This window comes from Erythrolamprus reginae, chromosome 11 (assembly GCF_031021105.1).
Source record: "Erythrolamprus reginae isolate rEryReg1 chromosome 11, rEryReg1.hap1, whole genome shotgun sequence".
Lineage (NCBI taxonomy): Eukaryota > Metazoa > Chordata > Lepidosauria > Squamata > Dipsadidae > Erythrolamprus > Erythrolamprus reginae.
In genome coordinates, this window is record NC_091960.1 from 8,650,206 (window position 1) to 8,669,191 (window position 18,986).

Below are 18,986 nucleotides of genomic sequence, written 5' to 3' on the forward strand. Positions count from 1 at the left end.
GAATATTTCATTCATTCAGATTTAGGATGTGTTATTTGAGTGTGCCCTTTATTATTTTGAGCAGTATATATTTGCCTCTACCTAGGATTGAACTCTCAGCCTCCTGATGGTGAGGCCAGAGCTCCACCTCTAGGCCACCGCACCACTCTGCTTGTCTTAAAATTCTCATCCCAAAAGCTCCACAGCATAGAAAGCAGTCTTTATTATTATTATTATTATAATATAGATTGCAAGTTTTTTAAAGTTTGTTCCCTTTGCTGAAACATTTGGTAGTACAGTGGTACCTCTACTTAAGAGCTTAATTTGTTCCTGGACCAGGTTCTTAAGTAGAAAAGTTTGTAAGTAGAAGCAATTTTTCCCATAGGAATCAATGTAAAAGCAAATAATGTGTGCAAACTCATTAGGAAAGAAATAAAAGCTCGGAATTTGGGTGGGAGGAGGCGAGGAAGAAGAGGAGGACAGTCGCTGCCGAAGGAAGAAGGGGAGGGGAGGAGAATCAAAAAAATCCAAAACTTTAAAGCTTAAAAAAAAAAAGGACTGACGCGGCGAGGATGAGCACACGCCCCCCATACACCCGGCGCGAGGCTGCCTCCCACACACTGCACCAGAGGGAGAAACCCAAGGGGAATGGCAGGAAACTGGCTGGGCCTTCGTGCCAGTCTCAAATTTCCTGGGAAATTTTTCCGGTCTCGGGTTATTAAGTAGAAAATGGTTCTTAAGAAGAGGCCAAAAGATCTTGAACACCCGGTTCTTATCTAGAAAAGTCCGTAAGTAGAGGCGTTCTTAAGTAGAGGTACCGCTATACAGTACAATGGCGGGTTGATATTAAACTCATAACCTTTTAGCTTTCCAAAAAAACCAAAAACCCAAACAAACCCAGAGTTGAACTTGGTACCCCAACAATTATGGAGGATATTTAAATGAGCTGGGGGGGCGCAGCAGGTAGAGTGCTGTACTGCAGGCCACTGATGCTGACTTGTAGATCTGAAGGTCACCGGTTCAAATCTCATCACTGGCTCAAGGTTGACCCAGCCTTCCATCCTTCCAAGGTGGATAAAATGAGGACCCGGATTGTGGGGGCAATAGGCTGGCTCTGTTAAAAAAGTGCTATTGCTAACATGTTGTAAGCCGCCCTGAGTCTAAGGAGAAGGGCGGCATAAAAATCTAATAAATAAATAAATAAATATTTCTCAAAAAAAAAACAAAAAAAAAACCCATATTCTCTCGTACAATTTTTTTATATAAAAAAAATCCACTTGTCAAGTACGATCTACTGAATGTCGGGATGCTAAAATGCTCCGTGCTGCGTCGGGTTCAGAAACTGAAGGCTGATTGGCTGCATCGAAGCTGAATTGGGGAGACCGAGCGGGGCAGGTTGAATGGTCTGGTGGCCCTTGTTGTCCTGCAGGAGAAACGACGGCTCGGCCGGCGCGGCCATGCACGGCACACTGGTGATCAGCATGATATCGGGCCGCAGCGGGGAGCTGGTTTCTTGTGGGGCCGGCAACCCAGCCACGCCGGTGAGGGAGGCCTTGCTGGCGTAGCTGAGCGCCAGCTGCTCCAACCGCCTCTTCTTGAAGAAAGCCTGGGTGGTGGCGTGTAGTGGTTGGAGGAGACGAGGGATGGGTTGTCCCGGATGTAAGAAGAAATCGAAGCCAGAGCAATCGGCGGGGTCGTAGGCCGACGGGCGGGAGCCTTCGTTGTCACCCGGCCAGGCGAAAGGGAAAGGTAGCGTGAAATCTTCCGTGAGCACCCGGATGGCAAAATCGTCTTCTTTTCCAAATTCCTTGTAGGCCCTTTGGATGCTGTGGAAATGCTCTTCCCATTTTTTCATGTCTCCGTCGTAGATGTCTGGGAAGGAACCCGGAAGGGTCTGAAAGAGCCTGGAGAGGGTAGGGCCGGCCGGAGAACCGGACAAGCTGTAGATGACTCCGGTAGGGGTGCTGGGCGAAGCGGCCTGGTTGAAGACGGGGGAGGGCTGGAGGGAGGTCAACGGTGGGAGCAGGAAATCTTGGGAGCTGGTTCCTAGTTCTCCGCCAGGCTTGGATCCGTTCACTGGAGTGGGAAGGGGCTTGCCCTGTGACAGCGAAGCCAGGGGGCCCGAAATACCTCCATCGCCTAGGTGGAACGTATGAGAAAGACAGCAAAGTTAAGGCTCAGTTTCAGCAAACCCAATTGTATATACAGTGAACCCTCGAGTTTCGCGTCCTCAAGCATCGCGAAAGGGCTATATCGCTAGTTTTCAACCCGGAAGTAAACTCCACCATCTGCGCATGCGTGCCTTTTTTCTATGGCCACGCATGCGTAGATGGTGGAGTTTCCCTGGGCGGCTTCCCTGGGTCTTCCCCCTCTTGCCCCGGTACGGCGGCGCGAGCAACGGCGTGGGCGGGCGGGTGGCACGCGCGGGGACACCCCAGCTCCGCTTCCCAGCTGGGAAGCGGCCCCAGCAACGGCATGGGCGGGCGGGCGGTGCGCGCGCGCTTGGGGAAACCCCAGCTCCGCTTCCCAGCTGGGAAGCGGCCCCAGCAACGCGCGCGCGCTTGGGGACATCCCAGCTCCGTTTCCCAGCTGGGAAGCGGCCCCAGCAACGGCGTGGGCAGGCGGGCGGCACGCGCGCGGGGAAACCCCAGGCGCGAGCAACGGGGTGGGCGGGCGGCGGTGGAAGTAAAAACACCATCTGCGCATGCGCAGATGGTGTTTTTACTTCCGCACCGCTACTTCGTGAAAAATCGATCATCGCTTGGGGTCCTGGAACGGAACCCTCGCGATGGTCGAGGGACCACTGTATATATTGTTCTGTCGGGCTCTCTGGTAGATTCCTCCCAAAAATTCACAGGTACAAATTTCAAACACACACACGTTTGAAAGTTCAAAACAATGTTCTTTATAATGAAAATTCACTTAAACTAAGCCCTCTTGGTATAGCAAAGAGCACTGGTCTCCAAACAAACTGGTAATCTGTACAAAGTCCCTTATCAGTTCTGTGATACTTAGCTTGCAGCTGTGAGGCAATTCACAGTCCTTCTTTCACAAAGTGAAACACACTTTGCTCTGGTTTAGTTTTAAAGCGGGGAAAAATCAGCACACAAAGGTCAAAGTCAGCAAAGCAGGCAGGAAACACAACGATCAGATAATCCTCCACAATGGCCAAACCCACAGGCTGCTCTTTATAGCAGCCTCACTAATTACCACAGCCCCACCCAACCACAGGTGGCCTCATTTTCTTTGATAATAATCTCTCAGTTGTTGTTGCCTATGCATCGCTCTCTGCATGCGTGGCTGTATCATTAACTCTTGTTCTGAATCCAAGGAGGAGCTAGATAATTGATCTCCTTCTGAGCTGTCTGCCCCACTCTCCTCCCTGTCACTCCTGTCTTCTTGGTCAGAGGAGCCTTCATCATCAGATTCCACCGGGGGCAAAACAGGCCTGCAGCATGTGGATGTCTCCCCCACATCCACAGTCCTTGGGGTAGGAGCTGGGCCAGAGCTAACCACAACAATATATTTTCTCCACCTTAAGATAAAATATATGTAAAAACACAATACCAAAGTCTAACCAGTGATGGGCTCCTATGGGTACAGTCAGGTACGCAGAACTGGTAGAAAACGTTTTATCTCCTATTCCTTTCTTCTCTTCCTACATTTCTTCTATTCTTTCATTGATATGTTCTATTACTATACCTTCTTTTCTATTCTTTCTTAGATATATTTTACTATGAGTATCTCCTCTATAACCTTCATCATGTATTTTATTATGTGTATATAGATATATATCTACCCACTAAAACCCTCATTGTGTATTGGACAAAATAAATAAATAAATAAAAATAAATAAACTGGTAGAAAAATTTTGAATTTTCTTTCTTCCCTTCTGGATTCTGGGTATGTTTTTTCCCATCACAGTAAATGAGGTTGAATGTGCATAATTTTAGAAGAGCTGTGCATGTGTGTGTGTGTGTGTATATATATATATATATACACATACAGTTTATATATTAGATAATGTATATACAGTAATACCTCGTCTTACGAACCTAATTGGTTCCAGGGGGAGGTTCGTAAGACGAAAAGTTCGTAAGACGAAACATTGTTTCCCATAGGAAACAATGTAAAATCAATTAATCCGTGCAACGGAAAAACAAACACAAAAAACCGCTGCCGCCTGGCTGTCACCTTTTGAAACAGCTGGGGGTGCTTTCCAGCGTCCTGAACCCGAACGCCAAACCCGAACTTCCGGGTTCGGCATTCGGGAGGCCGCCGAGAAGCCCCCTGGCTGTTTTAAAAGGTGACAGCCGGGCGGCGGGGCTTCCCAGCGACCTCCCGAACCCGAACTTTTGCCGAACTTCCGGGTTCGGTGTTTGGGAGGCCACTGGGAAGCCCCGCCGCCCAGCTGTCACCTTTTAAAACAGCTGGGGGCTTCTCAGCGGCCTCCCGAACGCCGAACCCAGAAGTTCGGGTTTGGCGTTTGGGTTCAGGACAACGCTGGGAAGCCCCCCGGCTGTTTCAAAAAACGACAGCTGGGTGGGGGGGGCTTCTCGGCGGCGGCAGCGGGTTCGTAAGAAGAAAAAAGTTCGTAAGAAGAGGCAAAAATTTTCTGAACCCCGGGTTTGTATCTCGGGTTGTTCGTAAGACGAAGGGGTTCGTATCATGAGGTACCACTGTATAGTATATTTTGGATGTTCAGTAATAGTAAATAGATAGGGAAATTATATCTGAGGCGAGGAGAGGCCAGGCACCCTAACCCAAACCCTTGATGTAAGTGACGTCAAATTGGCCACCTTTAAGCCATTCACATTATCTTTAAGCCCCTGATCACATGATTGCCAAGCCACTCCCACCTGGTCACATGGCGAGCAAGTCAAACCCATAAAATAAGCCACACCCACAGTGTGGTAGTAAAATTTTTTGCAGGTCTTCACTGTCTAACCATATACCTATACAAAAATTTTCATATCATTTATGTACTTAATGGAGCTTCTTTGCTTTCTATTTTCATTTCAACTCTCAGAACTTCATCTCTCCAACATTTAACAAATTAACAAATAAAATTATTTAAACAACCAACATTAACAAATAAAAATAAACAACCAAAAAAGAACAAATGCATCTTCAATATCTAACATTCCATGAATCCCATATTCCCAATTATTAAAAAGTGGGGGGAAAATCCATCACTCCAACAATCAAGCTAATTACCTAATAATTTTTTTCATATATAAAGTAATATAGCAAATAAATTATGGGTTTTTAGATTTTTAAATATTAGATTTGTATTGTACATTGTTTTTTTACTATTGCTGTGAGCCGCCCCGAGTTTGTGGAGAGGGGCGGCATATAAATTTAATTAATAATAATAATAATAATAATAATAATAATAATAATAATAATAATAATATAAACTATCTTAGATTTCTGTTACATTAATATCTAGTGCTGCCATCATTTCCTTTTTCGTCATCTGGGTATCTACCATCTATTTTCTCATTCTTTTACTTTACTTCAAAAGTATTTGTGTCCTTTTAACTATTTTCAACTTCCACCCATTCATAAAATTTCCCCCAGATTTTATAGCATTCCGAATCTTCTTTATCTTTAAGTCTTAAAGTAAGTCTATTCATTTCAGCACATTGCATAATCTTTGTTAGAAGTTATCTGAGGCCCTTCGAAGAATGCTTGGAGGTCTTGGCCTGCCACAATATGCTATATTTTTGGGGAATGTTTCTTGCTGTGGGAAGTAGGAGGGGCGGTTGCATGAAGACTTAGAGGTAGACAAAGTAAATTCCTTTTAGAGTTTCAAGGTCATCTTTTGTCAGCACTGGGCCGGACAAAGATGGATGAGTATGGACCCCGTGGCAGAAGATTAGTGGTCCATGTGGCGAACTTGTGGGTGTGGGACAGGAGAACACATTTTAACCTGGGAATAGAAATCCTGGGGAAATCCGATCCGGGATGGCTGTAAGAATAAATGGGAACTTTCAAGGAAGTCTTTGCCTAGGACTCTGATTTGAACTTAGATGTTAACTGGAACACTGATATAAATTTTTCATATCATTTATGGAGCTTCTTTGCTTTCTATTTTCATTTCAACTCCCATAACTTCATCTCTCCAACATTTAGCAAATAAAATGATTTGCAGACTTATATACTGCTTCACAGCTCTCTCTAAATGGTTTACAGAGTCAGCCTGTTGCCCTCGACAATCTGGGTCCTCATTTTACCCACCTTGGAAGGAAGGAAGACTGTGTCAACCTTGAGCCTACTGAGATTCGAACTAAATGGAGGAAACATTTCACGGAACCTTGATGGTTTTGCCATGAAATTTCAGTGGCACAATTCTGGACATCATAAGTGGTGTTAAAAGAGGCGGGTCATATATTACAAATTGCTCACTCCTTTAAATTTCTCCAGTAAATAAAAGGGCAGCAACCACGGAATTTCGTGGAGATGAGAACATAGCTATGGAATCCATGGAGAGGGGCGGCATACAAATCGAATAAATAAATAAAATGATGGCTGGAGAAACAACAAAGAGTCTTAAGAAATGATGAAGAATTCTTGCTGGGAAGATTGGCATATTATAAGTGGATGATATTAAAAGAACTTATCCATGCAATATATGATCATTGGTATCGGAGCGACACCTATCTGTGTTACTACCTGGATGACCTTAAGTGCTGGTGAACCTTTTTTTCCTGGGATGCCGAAAGAGCATGCACATGGGCTATCGCGCATGTGTGAGTGCCACATTTATAATTCAATAAACTCCTTAAGACCCACCTCTGCCGTCAGGCATGGGGGAACTAAAACATCTCCCCCTTGCCCATGTTGTTTTGCCATTTGATTGATTGTGTGCCTGTTTTTTATATATATTGGGACTGTTTTATGAATTTATTAATTTTAAATTGTAATTAGATTGGTGGGCATTGGATTTGTTATTATGTACTGTTTTTTATTATTGTTGTGAGCCGCCCCGAGTTTGCGGAGAGGGGCGGCATATAAATCCAATAAATCTAATCTAATCTAAATCTAATCTAATCAATGCCTGGGGAGGGCGAAAACAGCTTCCCTCTCCTCCCTGGAGGCCCTCTGCAGGCCGGAAACGTCTTGTTTCCCAACTCGTGGGCCCCGTAGGCTCGTGTTTCGCCCTCCCCAGGCTCCAAAGGATTCCCTGGAGCCGGGAAAGGGTAAAAACACTCCCCCATCCCCCTGGATGCTCTCTGGAAGCCAAAAATGCCCTCCAAGGGACTCTGAGCCACAAATCAGCTGGCCGGCACACACATGCACGTTGGAGCTGAGCTAGGGCAATGGCTCACGTGCCAGTAGATATGGCTGCATGTGCCATTACTGCCTTAGGGTAACTGGCCAAATTGTAGGATTGTTGTAGAGGAAATACAGTATCAGAGAAACTACCACACTATCTGCCTTCACCTCTTAAAAAAGTTTGGGTATAAGTGCTAAGAATGCTGTTACATGATTTTCAGTCCAGCCCTTGTAAGATTGGAATAGAGTTATTGACAGCAATAAGACTTTACAACCCTCTCTAAGCGGTTTACAGAATCGGCGTATTGCCACCCAACAATTTTGAGTCCTCATTTTACTCCCCCTTGGAAGGATGGAAGGCTGAGTCAACCTTGAGCCTGGTGAGATTCGAACTGCCAAATTGCAGTTAGCCGGCAGTCAGCCGAAGCAGCCTGCAGTACTGCACTCTAACCACTGCGCTACCATGGCGCAATAATTACTAGTTAGCCTCCAGTGGAGGAAGCTTGGCCCTTTTCCTTCATTGAGTCTGCCAAGAACTCTAGCTGCTGCAGTCAGTTGCAATTGGATGTCAGATGGGCCACCTTGGGGTCAGATTTGGTCCAGCATCGGCCAGTTGCTAAGGCCTACCCTACACTCGCCATATGGCCAACTCTAAGGCCTGTTGAGTCATTCCTTCTTTTGTCCCTGCAAAGTTCTTCACCTGGAGGATGGGATGGGCTTTCCAAAGTCTCTGCCCCTAAAGAAGCCATGGACATGCCTGGGAAGTTGAAAGGGGTGGAGGACCCATTGTTGACTGCTGTTTCCCAGGAAACTACAATGGCTTTATGATGACATCACAGCCGATCAAAGGGGAAACAACAATGCGATGCAAATAATCAGAACTGAATGGGGCACCGGATTTTATTTTATTTTTCTGCCGAGGGAATTTCTATTGGGAAATTGATCGATGGCCATGTTTCTGCACTCTGTTAATCCTGGATGTCAAAAAAGTTTTATGCAATGCATGGAATCCTAAATCTCAACCAACCAGGTTTGTACAGCCTGCTAAATTACAAAACACTGAACCAAACCAGATTAGCATTCACGAAGCTTAGTATGTCACTGAGTATATTTGCTAGCGCTTTACTCGATTGGATTAGAAGTTCTGTGTTATTGGCCACCACAGAAAGCTGTTCAAACCTTCTGTCTAAGATGAAGCAACGATTCACTCTACCGGTTCATTAGCCATAGTCTGATGAATCTAGGTTCAGCTCTTCTTTAGGGACCTTGGTAAGTGAAGCATATGTTTTACCTCCTATGGACTAGATCCACATGTATTAGATAATGTTCTGTCGGGCTCTCTGGTAGACTCCTCCCAAAAATTCACAGGTACAAATTTCACACACACACACGTTTGAAAATTCAAAACAATGTTCTTTATAATGAAAATTCACTTAAACCAAGCCCTCTTTTAGTATAGCAAAGAGCACTCGTCTCCAAGCAAACTGGTAATTTGTACAAGTCCCTTATCTGTTCTGTGATACCTAGCTTGCAGCTGTGAAACAATTCACAGTCTTTCTTCTTTCACAAAGTGAAACACACTTTGCCCTGGTTTAGTTTCAAAGCGGGGAAAAATCAGCACACAAAAGGTCAAAGTCAGTAAAGCAGGCACCAAACACAACGATCAGATAATCCTCCACAATGGCCAAACCCACAGGCTGCTCTTTATAGCAGCCTCACTAATTACCACAGCCCCACCCAACCACAGGTGGCCTCATTTTCTTTTATAATAATCTCTCAGTTGTTGTTGCCTATGCATCGCTCTCCACATGCGTGGCTGTATCATTAACTCTTGTTCTGAATCCAAGGAGGAGCTAGATAATTTATCTCCTTCTGAGCTGTCTGCCACACTCCTCCCTGTCACTCATGTCTTCTTGGTCAGAGGAGCCTTTATCATCAGATTCCACCAGGGGCAAAACAGGCCTGCAGCATGTGGATGTCTCCCCCATATCCACAGTCCTTGGGGCAGGAGCTTGGCCAGAGCTAACCACAACAGATAAGTGATGGCAAACCTTTTTTCCCTTGGGTGCTAAAAGAGCGTGCAATGGGTGCTATCGCTCATGTACAAGTGCCCACACCCATAATTCAATGCCTGGGGAGGGTAAAAAGAGCTCCCCCATCCCCAAAGGCCCTCTGGAGGCCAGAAATGGCCTGTTTCCCAACTTCTGGTGGGCCCAGGAGGCTCGTATTTTCCCCTCCCCAGGCTCCGAAGACTTCCCTGGAACCAGGAGAGGATAAAAACACCCCCTCCCATCCCCATGGAGGCTCTCTGGAAGCCAAAAACACCCTCCCAGAAGGGAAAGGGGGGTGGGACATGATGGAAACATTTAAATAGTTTAAAGGGTTAAATAAGGTCCATGAGGGAACTGTTTTTAATAGGAAAGTGAACACAAGAACAAGGGGGCATAATCTGAGATTACTTGGGGGAAAGATCTGAAGCAACATAAGAAAATATTTTACTGAAAGAGTTGTAGATGCTTGGAACAAACCTCCAGCAGATGTTGTTGATAAATCTACAGGAACTGAATTTAAACATGCCTGGGGTAAACATATCCATCCTAAGATAAAATACAGGAAATAGTATAAGGGCAGACTAGATGGACCGTGAGGTCTTTTTCTGCCATCAATCTTCCATAGTTCTATATACTGGTTCGATATCTCTCCTACCCACCCCCGAATAAATGATGCTGTGCTGCAGTGGTTAGATGGCCTAGACCAGGGGTGTCAAACTCAAAGCTGGCTATGCTGTCTGGAGAATTCTGGGAGTTAAAGTCAACAAGTCTTTAAGTTGCCAAGTTTGGGAACCCCTGTTGTAGATGGTTGGTTGAGTGGTTTTTGCAATATTTTGCTTCATCCACTAGAGGACAGCAAACCCCAACAGTTTGCCTTTTCCAAAATTCTAAGTGAACTGTAGATGAATGGTTTACAATACTTTGCAAGCAAGGTTTGTTCATTCTTGTTATTTTCTTTCTATATCCTTTAGGAGCAAAAGAGACAGATCCTTCAGCTAATAATTGTAAATAAAATATGCTTCAAATGAAAATAAATGGCAAACCCATATTCTTCTGACTCTGGTTTTCTTACTTGTGGGGGGGGGAAATAAAGGTTGATAACATTGTACTATATAATAATATATACTAATAACCAATACCTTGCGTTGTGCCCGGAGACTAGCAGGAAGTCAATGCAGCTCACAATTAGTTTCCAGGCACAATTAACAAGCAGGAAGAGGGAGATTATGATCCGCTATATAGAGTGCTGGTGAGACCACATTTGGAATACTGTGTTCAGTTCTGGAGACCTCACCTACAAAAAGATATTGACAAAATTGAACGGGTCCAAAGACGGGCTACAAGAATGGTGGAAGGTCTGAAGTATAAAACGTATCAGGAAAGACTTCATGGACTCAATCTGTAGAGTCTGGAGGACAGAAGGAAAAGGGGGGACATGATCGAAACATTTAAATATATTAAAGGGTTAAATAAGGTCCAGGAGGGAAGTGTTTTTAATAGGAAAGTGAACACAAGAACAAGGGGACACAATCTGAAGTTAGTTGGGGGAAAGATCAAAAGCAACATGAGAAAATATTATTTTACTGAAAGAGTAGTAGATGCTTGGAACAAACTTCAGGCAGACGTGGTAGATAAATCCACAGTAACTGAATAGATCCATCCTAAGATAAAATACAGAAAATAGTATAAGGGCAGACTAGATGGATCATGAGGTCTTTTTCTGCCGTCAGACTTCTATGTTTCTATGTTTCTATTCAAGGTGTTGGTTATTACCTATAAAGCCCTGCATGGCTCAGGGCCAGACTATTTACGGGACCGTCTCCTGCCGTATATCTCCCAGAGACCAATAAGAGCACACAGAGTTGGCCTCCTCAAGGTCTCGTCGACCAAGCAAGGCAAGTTTGTCATACAAACTTTTCGAGATACGAACCCGGGGTTTAAGATTTTTTTGCCTCTTCTTCCGAACTATTTTCACCTTATGAACCTGCTGCCGCTGCTGGGATGCCCCACCTCCGGACTTACGTTGCCAGCCGAAGCGCCCGTTTTCACGCTGGTGGGAGTCTCCTGAGGCTCCCCTCCATGGGAAACCCCACCATGCTGCAGGGGAATCCCACCAGTGCGAAAACGGGCGCTTCGGCTGGCAAAAGGGGTGAGTTTTGGGCTTGCACGCATTAATCGCTTTTCCATTGATTCCTATGGGAAATATAGGAAGAGGGGCGGCATACAAATCTAATAAATAATAAATAATAATAATAATAATAATAATAATAATAATAATAATAATAGTTTCGTCTTATGAACTTTTCACCTTAGAAACCTCATCCTGGAACCAATTAAGTTCGTAAGACAAGGTATCACTGTAATTGAAAGGTGGGAGAACACCATGTTTGAAGCCACAAATGACCTTTTAAAATTCTCTGCTTGATTTCTCAACAGATAAATTAGAGGGTGACATCATCTATATTCTTTTAAAAGTCAGGTTCACTATCAGAAAAATGAAGTACAGGGAGGAGAGGAAAATAGCCTCTGTTTCCTTCTGCACAAAGGCCGCCTGATAATAAGAAATAATCTACCTTTCTGTGAACGTCCTCTGTTTTCCAAGAACTGGACAACTGGACAGGAGATAACCATACACAATGCTGTACTGTGCCACGCACTTCCCCCCAAATAGCCTGTTGCCCTGGGTTAACCTCATTCTCCTTGGCTTGATGTAGCCATTAAGTATGTCTTCACTGCCCAGTCCTTAAAAAATAGTGAAAGTTTTAAAAGTTTGTAAAGTGCAATTCAGCTTTCGGCTACTTGCAAGAAGGGGGTATGGCATGTTCAGGGAGGGGTAGCAATTTTGTTTTTGTTTTTTTTAAGTTTCTTTATTGATTTTAAAAAGAATATTTCTCATATATATATTAGTGTTGTTTTTTACAGGTCTTAATCCGTTTCTATTACATTTTAGATATATCATTCATTCCTCTATACATTCTGTTAAATTGTGTACGTTCAAATATAAATATCGTAAGTAAAGCACAATATTAGAAAAGGAAAAAAACTGAAATATCAATAAGCATACATTTTTTCAGTTTCTATAATAAAGTGATCGTCTGTCCCAAGTTTTCATTTCATTTATATTATTATTACGAAGTGTTTATTTTTATTTCTATATATACTAATACTTTGTATGGTTAATTTTCAGTTTTTATATTGGATCCATTCGTGCCATTTGTGCCATAATTATTTAGTTTCTTTATACAGTGGTACCTCGGTACTCGAATGCTTTGGTTCTCGTACATTTCGGATACCGGACAAAATTTTCAGCAAAAATTTGCTTCGGTATCTGAACAAAAATTCGGATACCGAACAGCCACAGAAAATTTTGTTTATTATCCGAAATGAGGGGACGGGGTGAGAAGGAATGGGAGTCAGAATCCGACACGCCCATCCTGGCCGCCCACTAAACAGCCTCCCAGTCGTGCTCCAAGCTGTAGGAAGGGGGGGGCTGCAATACCGGCAGTTTCAGGGGGCCTCCTTTCCTCAGTTGTTCGTCTTGTTCCCTTTAAGCAGATACACCAACTTTCTCCTTCCCGATGCCGGCGGCAGCTTTCCTTCGAGGAGCAGCAGCGCCGGGAACGTCAGCGGCTTCCCTTTCTCATGTCACGTTCCCGGCGCTGCTGCTGCTCTAAGGAAAGCCGCCACCGCCGTCGCCACCGCCGAGAAGGAGAAAGTTGGTGTAACTTTTATTTATTTTAATTTTATTACTTAGATTTGTATGCCGCCCCTCTCCGAAGACTCGGGGCAGCTCACAACATGTAGAAACAAATCATAAGCAATCAGACACATTTAAAATATTTAAATATTTAAAAAACCCCATATGCTAACAGACACACACACAGACATACCATGCATAAATTAAACGTGCCCAGGGGGAGATGTTTCAGTTCCCCCATGCCTGACGGCAAAGGTGGGTTTTAAGGAGTTTACGGAAGGCAGGAAGAGTAGGGGCAGTTCTAATCTCCGGGGGGAGTTGGTTCCAGAGGGCCGGTGCCGCCACAGAGAAGGCTTCCCCTGGGGCCCGCCAACCGACATTGTTTAGTTGATGGGACCCGGAGAAGGCCAACTCTGTGGGACCTAATCGGTCGCTGGGATTCGTGCGGCAGGAGGCGGTCTCGGAGATATTCTGGTCCGATGCCATGAAGGGCTTTAAAGGTCATAACCAACACTTTGAATTGTGACCGGAAATTGATCGGCAGCCAATGCAGACTGCGGAGTGATGGTGAAACATGGGCATACCTAAAGGGAACAAGATGAACCACTGAGGAAAGGAGCCCCCTCCCGAAACTGCCGGTATTGCAGCTGCCTCCAACCTTACTACAGCTTGGAGTGCTTAGACCTCAGATCTTTATCTCATATGAAATAAAGGAAATAGGGGCTGGAAACCAATTAAACCCATTTCCATTATTTCCTATGGGATAAATTAATTCGGTACTCGACCAAATCGGTTCTCGGCCACACTTCTGGAACGAATTGTGGTCAAGAACCAAGGTACCACTGTATTTTATTCCCTTGATTGAGTTTGTCATTTCGTCCATCTCTGCGTATCTATATATTTTATCAAGAATTAAACTTTCCGATGGAGTCTGTTCATTTTTCCACATTTGTGCTGGCGAAATTCTGACTGCGGTGATTATATGTGTCATTAGGAAAAGCATTTGATTGGAGTAATGTCTTTTCCAAATTCCTAAGAGGATACCTACTGGTGTATATTCTATCTCCTCTTTTATAATTTCTGTAAGCCATCTGTGGGTTGTTTTCCATACTTTTTGAATTTTAGGGCAGGACCACCACATATGGAAAAAGGAACCTTTTTGTTTTTTACATTTCCAGCAAGTGTCTTGTAGTGTTGGGTAGATCTTTGCTAGCCTTGATGGGGGCATGTACCATCCCAAACGCCATCACTCTACTAAACAAATAATTCCCTCAACACTGTCAAACATTTTACTAAGTCTGCACTTCTATTTCTACTAGTTTTTTCTCATCCTTTTCCTCCCACTTAGGACTGTATGACTGTAACTTGTTGCTTGTATCCTAAGATTTTTATTAATATTCATTGTTTCTTCATTGCTTATTTGACCCCTATGACAATCATTAAGTGTTGTACCACATGATTCTTGACAAATGTCACTTTTTCTTTTATGTACGCGTGTTCTGTCGGGCTCTCTGGTAGACTTCTCCCAAAAATTCACAGGTACAAATTTCAGACACACACACGTTTGAAAATTCAAAACAATGTTCTTTATAATGAAAAGTCACTTAAACTAAGCCCTCTTTTGGTATAGCAAAGAGCACTCGTCTCCAAACAAACTGGTAATTTGTACAAATCCCTTATCAGTCCTGTGATATTTAGCTTGCAGCTGGGAGGCAATTCACAGTCCTTCTTCTTTCACAAAGTGAAACACACTTTGCCCTGGTTTAGTTTCAAAGCGCGGGGAAAATCAGCACACAAAAAGTCAAAGTCAGTAAAGCAGTCACGAAACACAACGATCAGATAATCCTCCACAATGGCCAAACCCACAGGCTGCTATTTATAGCAGCCTCACTAATGACCACAGCCCCACCCAACCACAGGTGGCCTCATTTTCTTTGATAATAATCTCTCAGTTTTTGTTGCCTATACATCGCTCTCTGCATGCGTGGCTGTATCATTAACTCTTGTTCTGAATCCAAGGAGGAGCTAGATAATTGATCTCCTTCTGAGCTGTCTGCCACACTCTCCTCCTCCCTGTCACTCATGTCTTCTTGGTCAGAGGAGCCTTCATCATCATCAGAATCCACCGGGGGCAAAACAGGCCTGCAGCATGTGGATGTCTCCCCCACATCCACAGTCCTTGGGGCATGAGTTGGGCCAGAGCTAACCACAACAACGCAGAGAGCATATGCACCAAAGACAAATTCCTTGTGTGTCCAATCACACTTGGCCAATAAAGAATTTCTATTTTATTCTATTCTATTGATGACTCTCAGAAAAATGATGCAGAGGGTGGGAGAGGAAAAAACGTTGAGCTTTTCTGCAGAATAAGAAAAACATCCACGTTTAACTTGGCATCGCATCCTTTTCTTATGGTGAATTAATCCTTCTGACCTTTTCTCAGTTGATAAGATAATTTGAAGGCAGCATCAATTGCCCCTTTCAGTTTGGGCAGTCTGGCTTGGGCAGATACATCCATAAAAGTCCATCCTTAACTCGCCCGTTCATACCTAATTTTACATCTTGGGAAGGAAACCACCAACTGAGGAAAATGAAGCTCTCCTTTGCGGGCGCTGCTTTGTTGATTACGGTGCTGTGCACTTTTGCTCAGGTGAGAAAAACACTGAAATTGAAGGGGGAAAAGTTGGGGGATGGAGGGAGGAGAAATCTCTGCGTATCAAAATACTGAGGGGTTAAAGCCAGGACAAATTAGTCTCTCTCAGGTTCTTGAGAAGTCTTAAGATACAACAATAAAGTTGTGTAAAACCTCACTGAATGCTTTTCAAGTGTACAGTGGTACCTCTACCTAAGAACGCCTCTACTTACAAACTTTTCTAGATAAGAACCCAGTGTTCAAGATTCTTTTGCCTCTTCTCAAGAACCATTTTCCATTTACAAACCCGAGGCTCCAAAACTGTAACCAAAAAAGTCAGGGAGAAGCCTCCATGGGGCCTCTCTAGGAATCTCCTGGGAGGAAACAGGGCCAGAAAAGGCAGGGAGAAGCCTCCATGGGGCCTCTCTAAGAATCTCCTGGGAGGAAACGGACAGAAAAGGCAGGGAGAAGCCTCCATGGGGCCTCTAGGAATCTCCTGGGAGGAAACGGGGCCAGAAAAGGCAGAGAGAAGCCCCCATGGGGCCTCTCTAGGAATCTCCTGGGAGGAAACAGGGCCAGAAAAGGCAGGGAGAAGCCTCCATGGGGCCTCTCTAAGAATCTCCTGGGAGGAAACGGACAGAAAAGGCAGGGAGAAGCCTCCATGGGGCCTCTAGGAATCTCCTGGGAGGAAACGGGGCCAGAAAAGGCAGAGAGAAGCCCCCGTGGGGCCTCTCTAGGAATCTCCTGGGAGGAAACAGGGCCAGAAAAGGCAGGGAGAAGCCTCCATGGGGCCTCTCAAGGAATCTCCTGGGAGGAAACGGACAGAAAAGGCAGGGAGAAGCCTCCATGGGGCCTCTCTAGGAATCTCCTGGGAGGAAACAGGGCTGGAAAAGGCGGGGAGAAGCCTCTGTGGGGCCTCTCTAGGAATTGCCAGGCCTACACAGTTTATGCATGGTTATGTTTGTGCGGATGTTTTAATAAGGGTTTTTTTTAGTGACTTTTAAATTATTAGATTTGTTGTATATTGTTTTATTGTTGTGAGCCGCCCCGAGTCTACGGAGAGGGGCGGCATACAAATCTAATAAATAATAATAAATAATAATAATTAGACATTTCGGCAGCAGCCCACCTCTGAGTGCTATGGCTATAGTTATGACTTTTGTATTCATTCTTGTGCTTCTGATGCTGTTTGCAGCTTGCAATTATCATATTTATAGTTGCTATTGCCAATCCCTTAATGGGTGATGCATTTATAAAGCTTCAGCTTCCGGGTTAATATTATTATTTTTTATGTGTAGGAAAAGTATATTGACCTTATCTCTCTCTCTCCCCCCCCCCCCTTCTTTCTCTCTTCATTGTTGTAGTACGTTCGTCCACACTGCTGGCGTCCAAGAGTGAGTAGAATACCTTTCCTTTACCAGCTTTAGATGTTTCCCCCCTTTGCTTCCAATTGTTTTGGAATCTCAAATGTATCCCATTACGTAAGAAAAAGGTTACAGGAGCAGACCCACAAACTTTCTTGGAACGTTTTGATATCCGTGTGCGATGTGGTTGCAACTTCCCTTTCTCCATTTATTGTTATGTAACCGTGTTCCAAAAGGGGTGGTGGTGGGCACATTGCAACTTGGCAAGCAATAGATTAAAAAAAACCAAAAAAGAGGCTTGAGCTTGGTTCCTCTAGACCCGTGAGCTTGATGCAATCCCATGAGATGCTTAAATCTGGCCCACGGGGCTGGGCTGGAAATAGCAAATGACCTGCTCGTGATGCCTCTGGTAGCCAAGGGGGTTGCATGAGAGCCTCCTGCAACCCATTTTAAGTCTGGATGGCCTCCTGTAGCACTTTGCTGGCCAAAATGGGATGTGGGGGCTGTCTGAGCCCCCCTGCATCCCATTTTAGCCTGGGCATCCTTCTACAGCACTCTGCATGCCCAAATGGGGTGTGGGGACTGCGTGAGGCCCCCCCCCCCATTTTTGGCCTGGATAGCCTCCTGCAATACTTTGCTGGAGGCACTCCCCATGCCCCATTTTGGCCAGCAGAATGCTGCAGGAGGCATCCTTCCTGTCACCCTCCTCCCCCCACCTTTGGTCTGCAGAAAACTACAATGCTGATAGAAATAACCCATTTTGACACCCCTGCTCTAGACCAATCGAGATATTAACTATTAGATTTGTACACACAAATCTGGTCACTTCCTTGTTACTTTATATTTGCTTGAGACGGGGGAGTCGTGTGCAAGCTCTGTGCTTGTAGAAGCTTCGTGCTTTATCTGTATTGTATAAGCTTCGTGCTTTATCTATATATTTTAGCTTTGTGCTTGTTATCTATATTCTGTATTGTTCTGTATTGGCTACGTGCGTATTTTGGATTGTTTATATTTTGTTTATATGTAAATAATACTTATTTAACTAAGTCTGTGTCTTGGCTTTATCACACATCCACGCTCTGTTAAAATTCTCTGCTCGGTATTGTCGAAGGTTTCATAGCATTGCTCACCGAGACTAGCCAACAGGAAACTCATGTGACTCATCTATGCAGGGCAGCTATTGGGAGGAGATTGGGGTGGAAAGCTCCCAGGTCACTTATGCCTGTCAGTTGTCAGAGAGCCAGTCATGAAGGGAGCACAAGGCATTGCTTACCTGCCCGGATACCGCCATTGGAGTTCCTTTTACCCTCTGCACATACACGGAATGCTTTGTTCATGCACGGAGGGTAAAAGAGCCCAAATGGCAGCATCTGGGCAGATGTGGACAGATCTTCAACAACTGATGGGCATGAGTAAATCTAGAGCATTTCACCCCTGGAGGAGATACATCCATGGGCTTCAGTCCGGTTGATGGGTTTGCTTTAATGGCGATTGTTGGAAAACAACTGAGATTAGTGACTCTGTTTTTGGTTTCTTTCTGTTCTGATGGTTTAATTCTACAGCCTCAGCCTTCACACCACCACCACCATGGTCATCATCACCACCATGCTCCTCCTCCACCATACTACCCTGCTCCTCCACCGGGCTATGCTCCTGCTCCACCACCGGGCTATGTTGCTGCTCCTCCACCGGGCTACGCTGCTGCTCCGCCACCAGGCTACGCTGCTGCTCCGCCACCGGGCTACGTTGCTGCTCCTCAACGAACCTATGCTCCTGCTCCTGCTCCTCAACAGCCCTACCCTCCTGCTCAACAAGCCTATCCTGCTGCTCCTCAACAGCCCTACGTTCCGGCTCAACAAGCCTATCCTGCTGCTCCTCAACAGCCCTACGTTCCGGCTCAACAAGCCTATCCTGCTGCTCCTCAACAGCCCTACGTTCCGGCTCAACAAGCCTCTGCTCCTGCTCCTCAACAGCCCTACGTT

At 44.8% G+C, this 18,986-nt stretch overlaps 1 protein-coding gene across 1 annotated transcript in view; it reads right to left on the reverse strand.

Annotated features, from left to right (window-relative positions):
* Window positions 1–1,257: 1,257 nt before the first annotated feature.
* Window positions 1,258–18,986, reverse strand: part of C11H8orf90 (chromosome 11 C8orf90 homolog) — a 145,810-nt gene continuing 128,081 nt past the window's right edge. Inside the window, exon 2 of the mRNA XM_070764694.1 lies at window positions 1,258–2,118. Coding sequence (XP_070620795.1) covers window positions 1,289–2,118 — 830 coding nt within the window. The 3' untranslated portion in view covers window positions 1,258–1,288. The remainder of the gene's footprint in view (window positions 2,119–18,986) is intronic.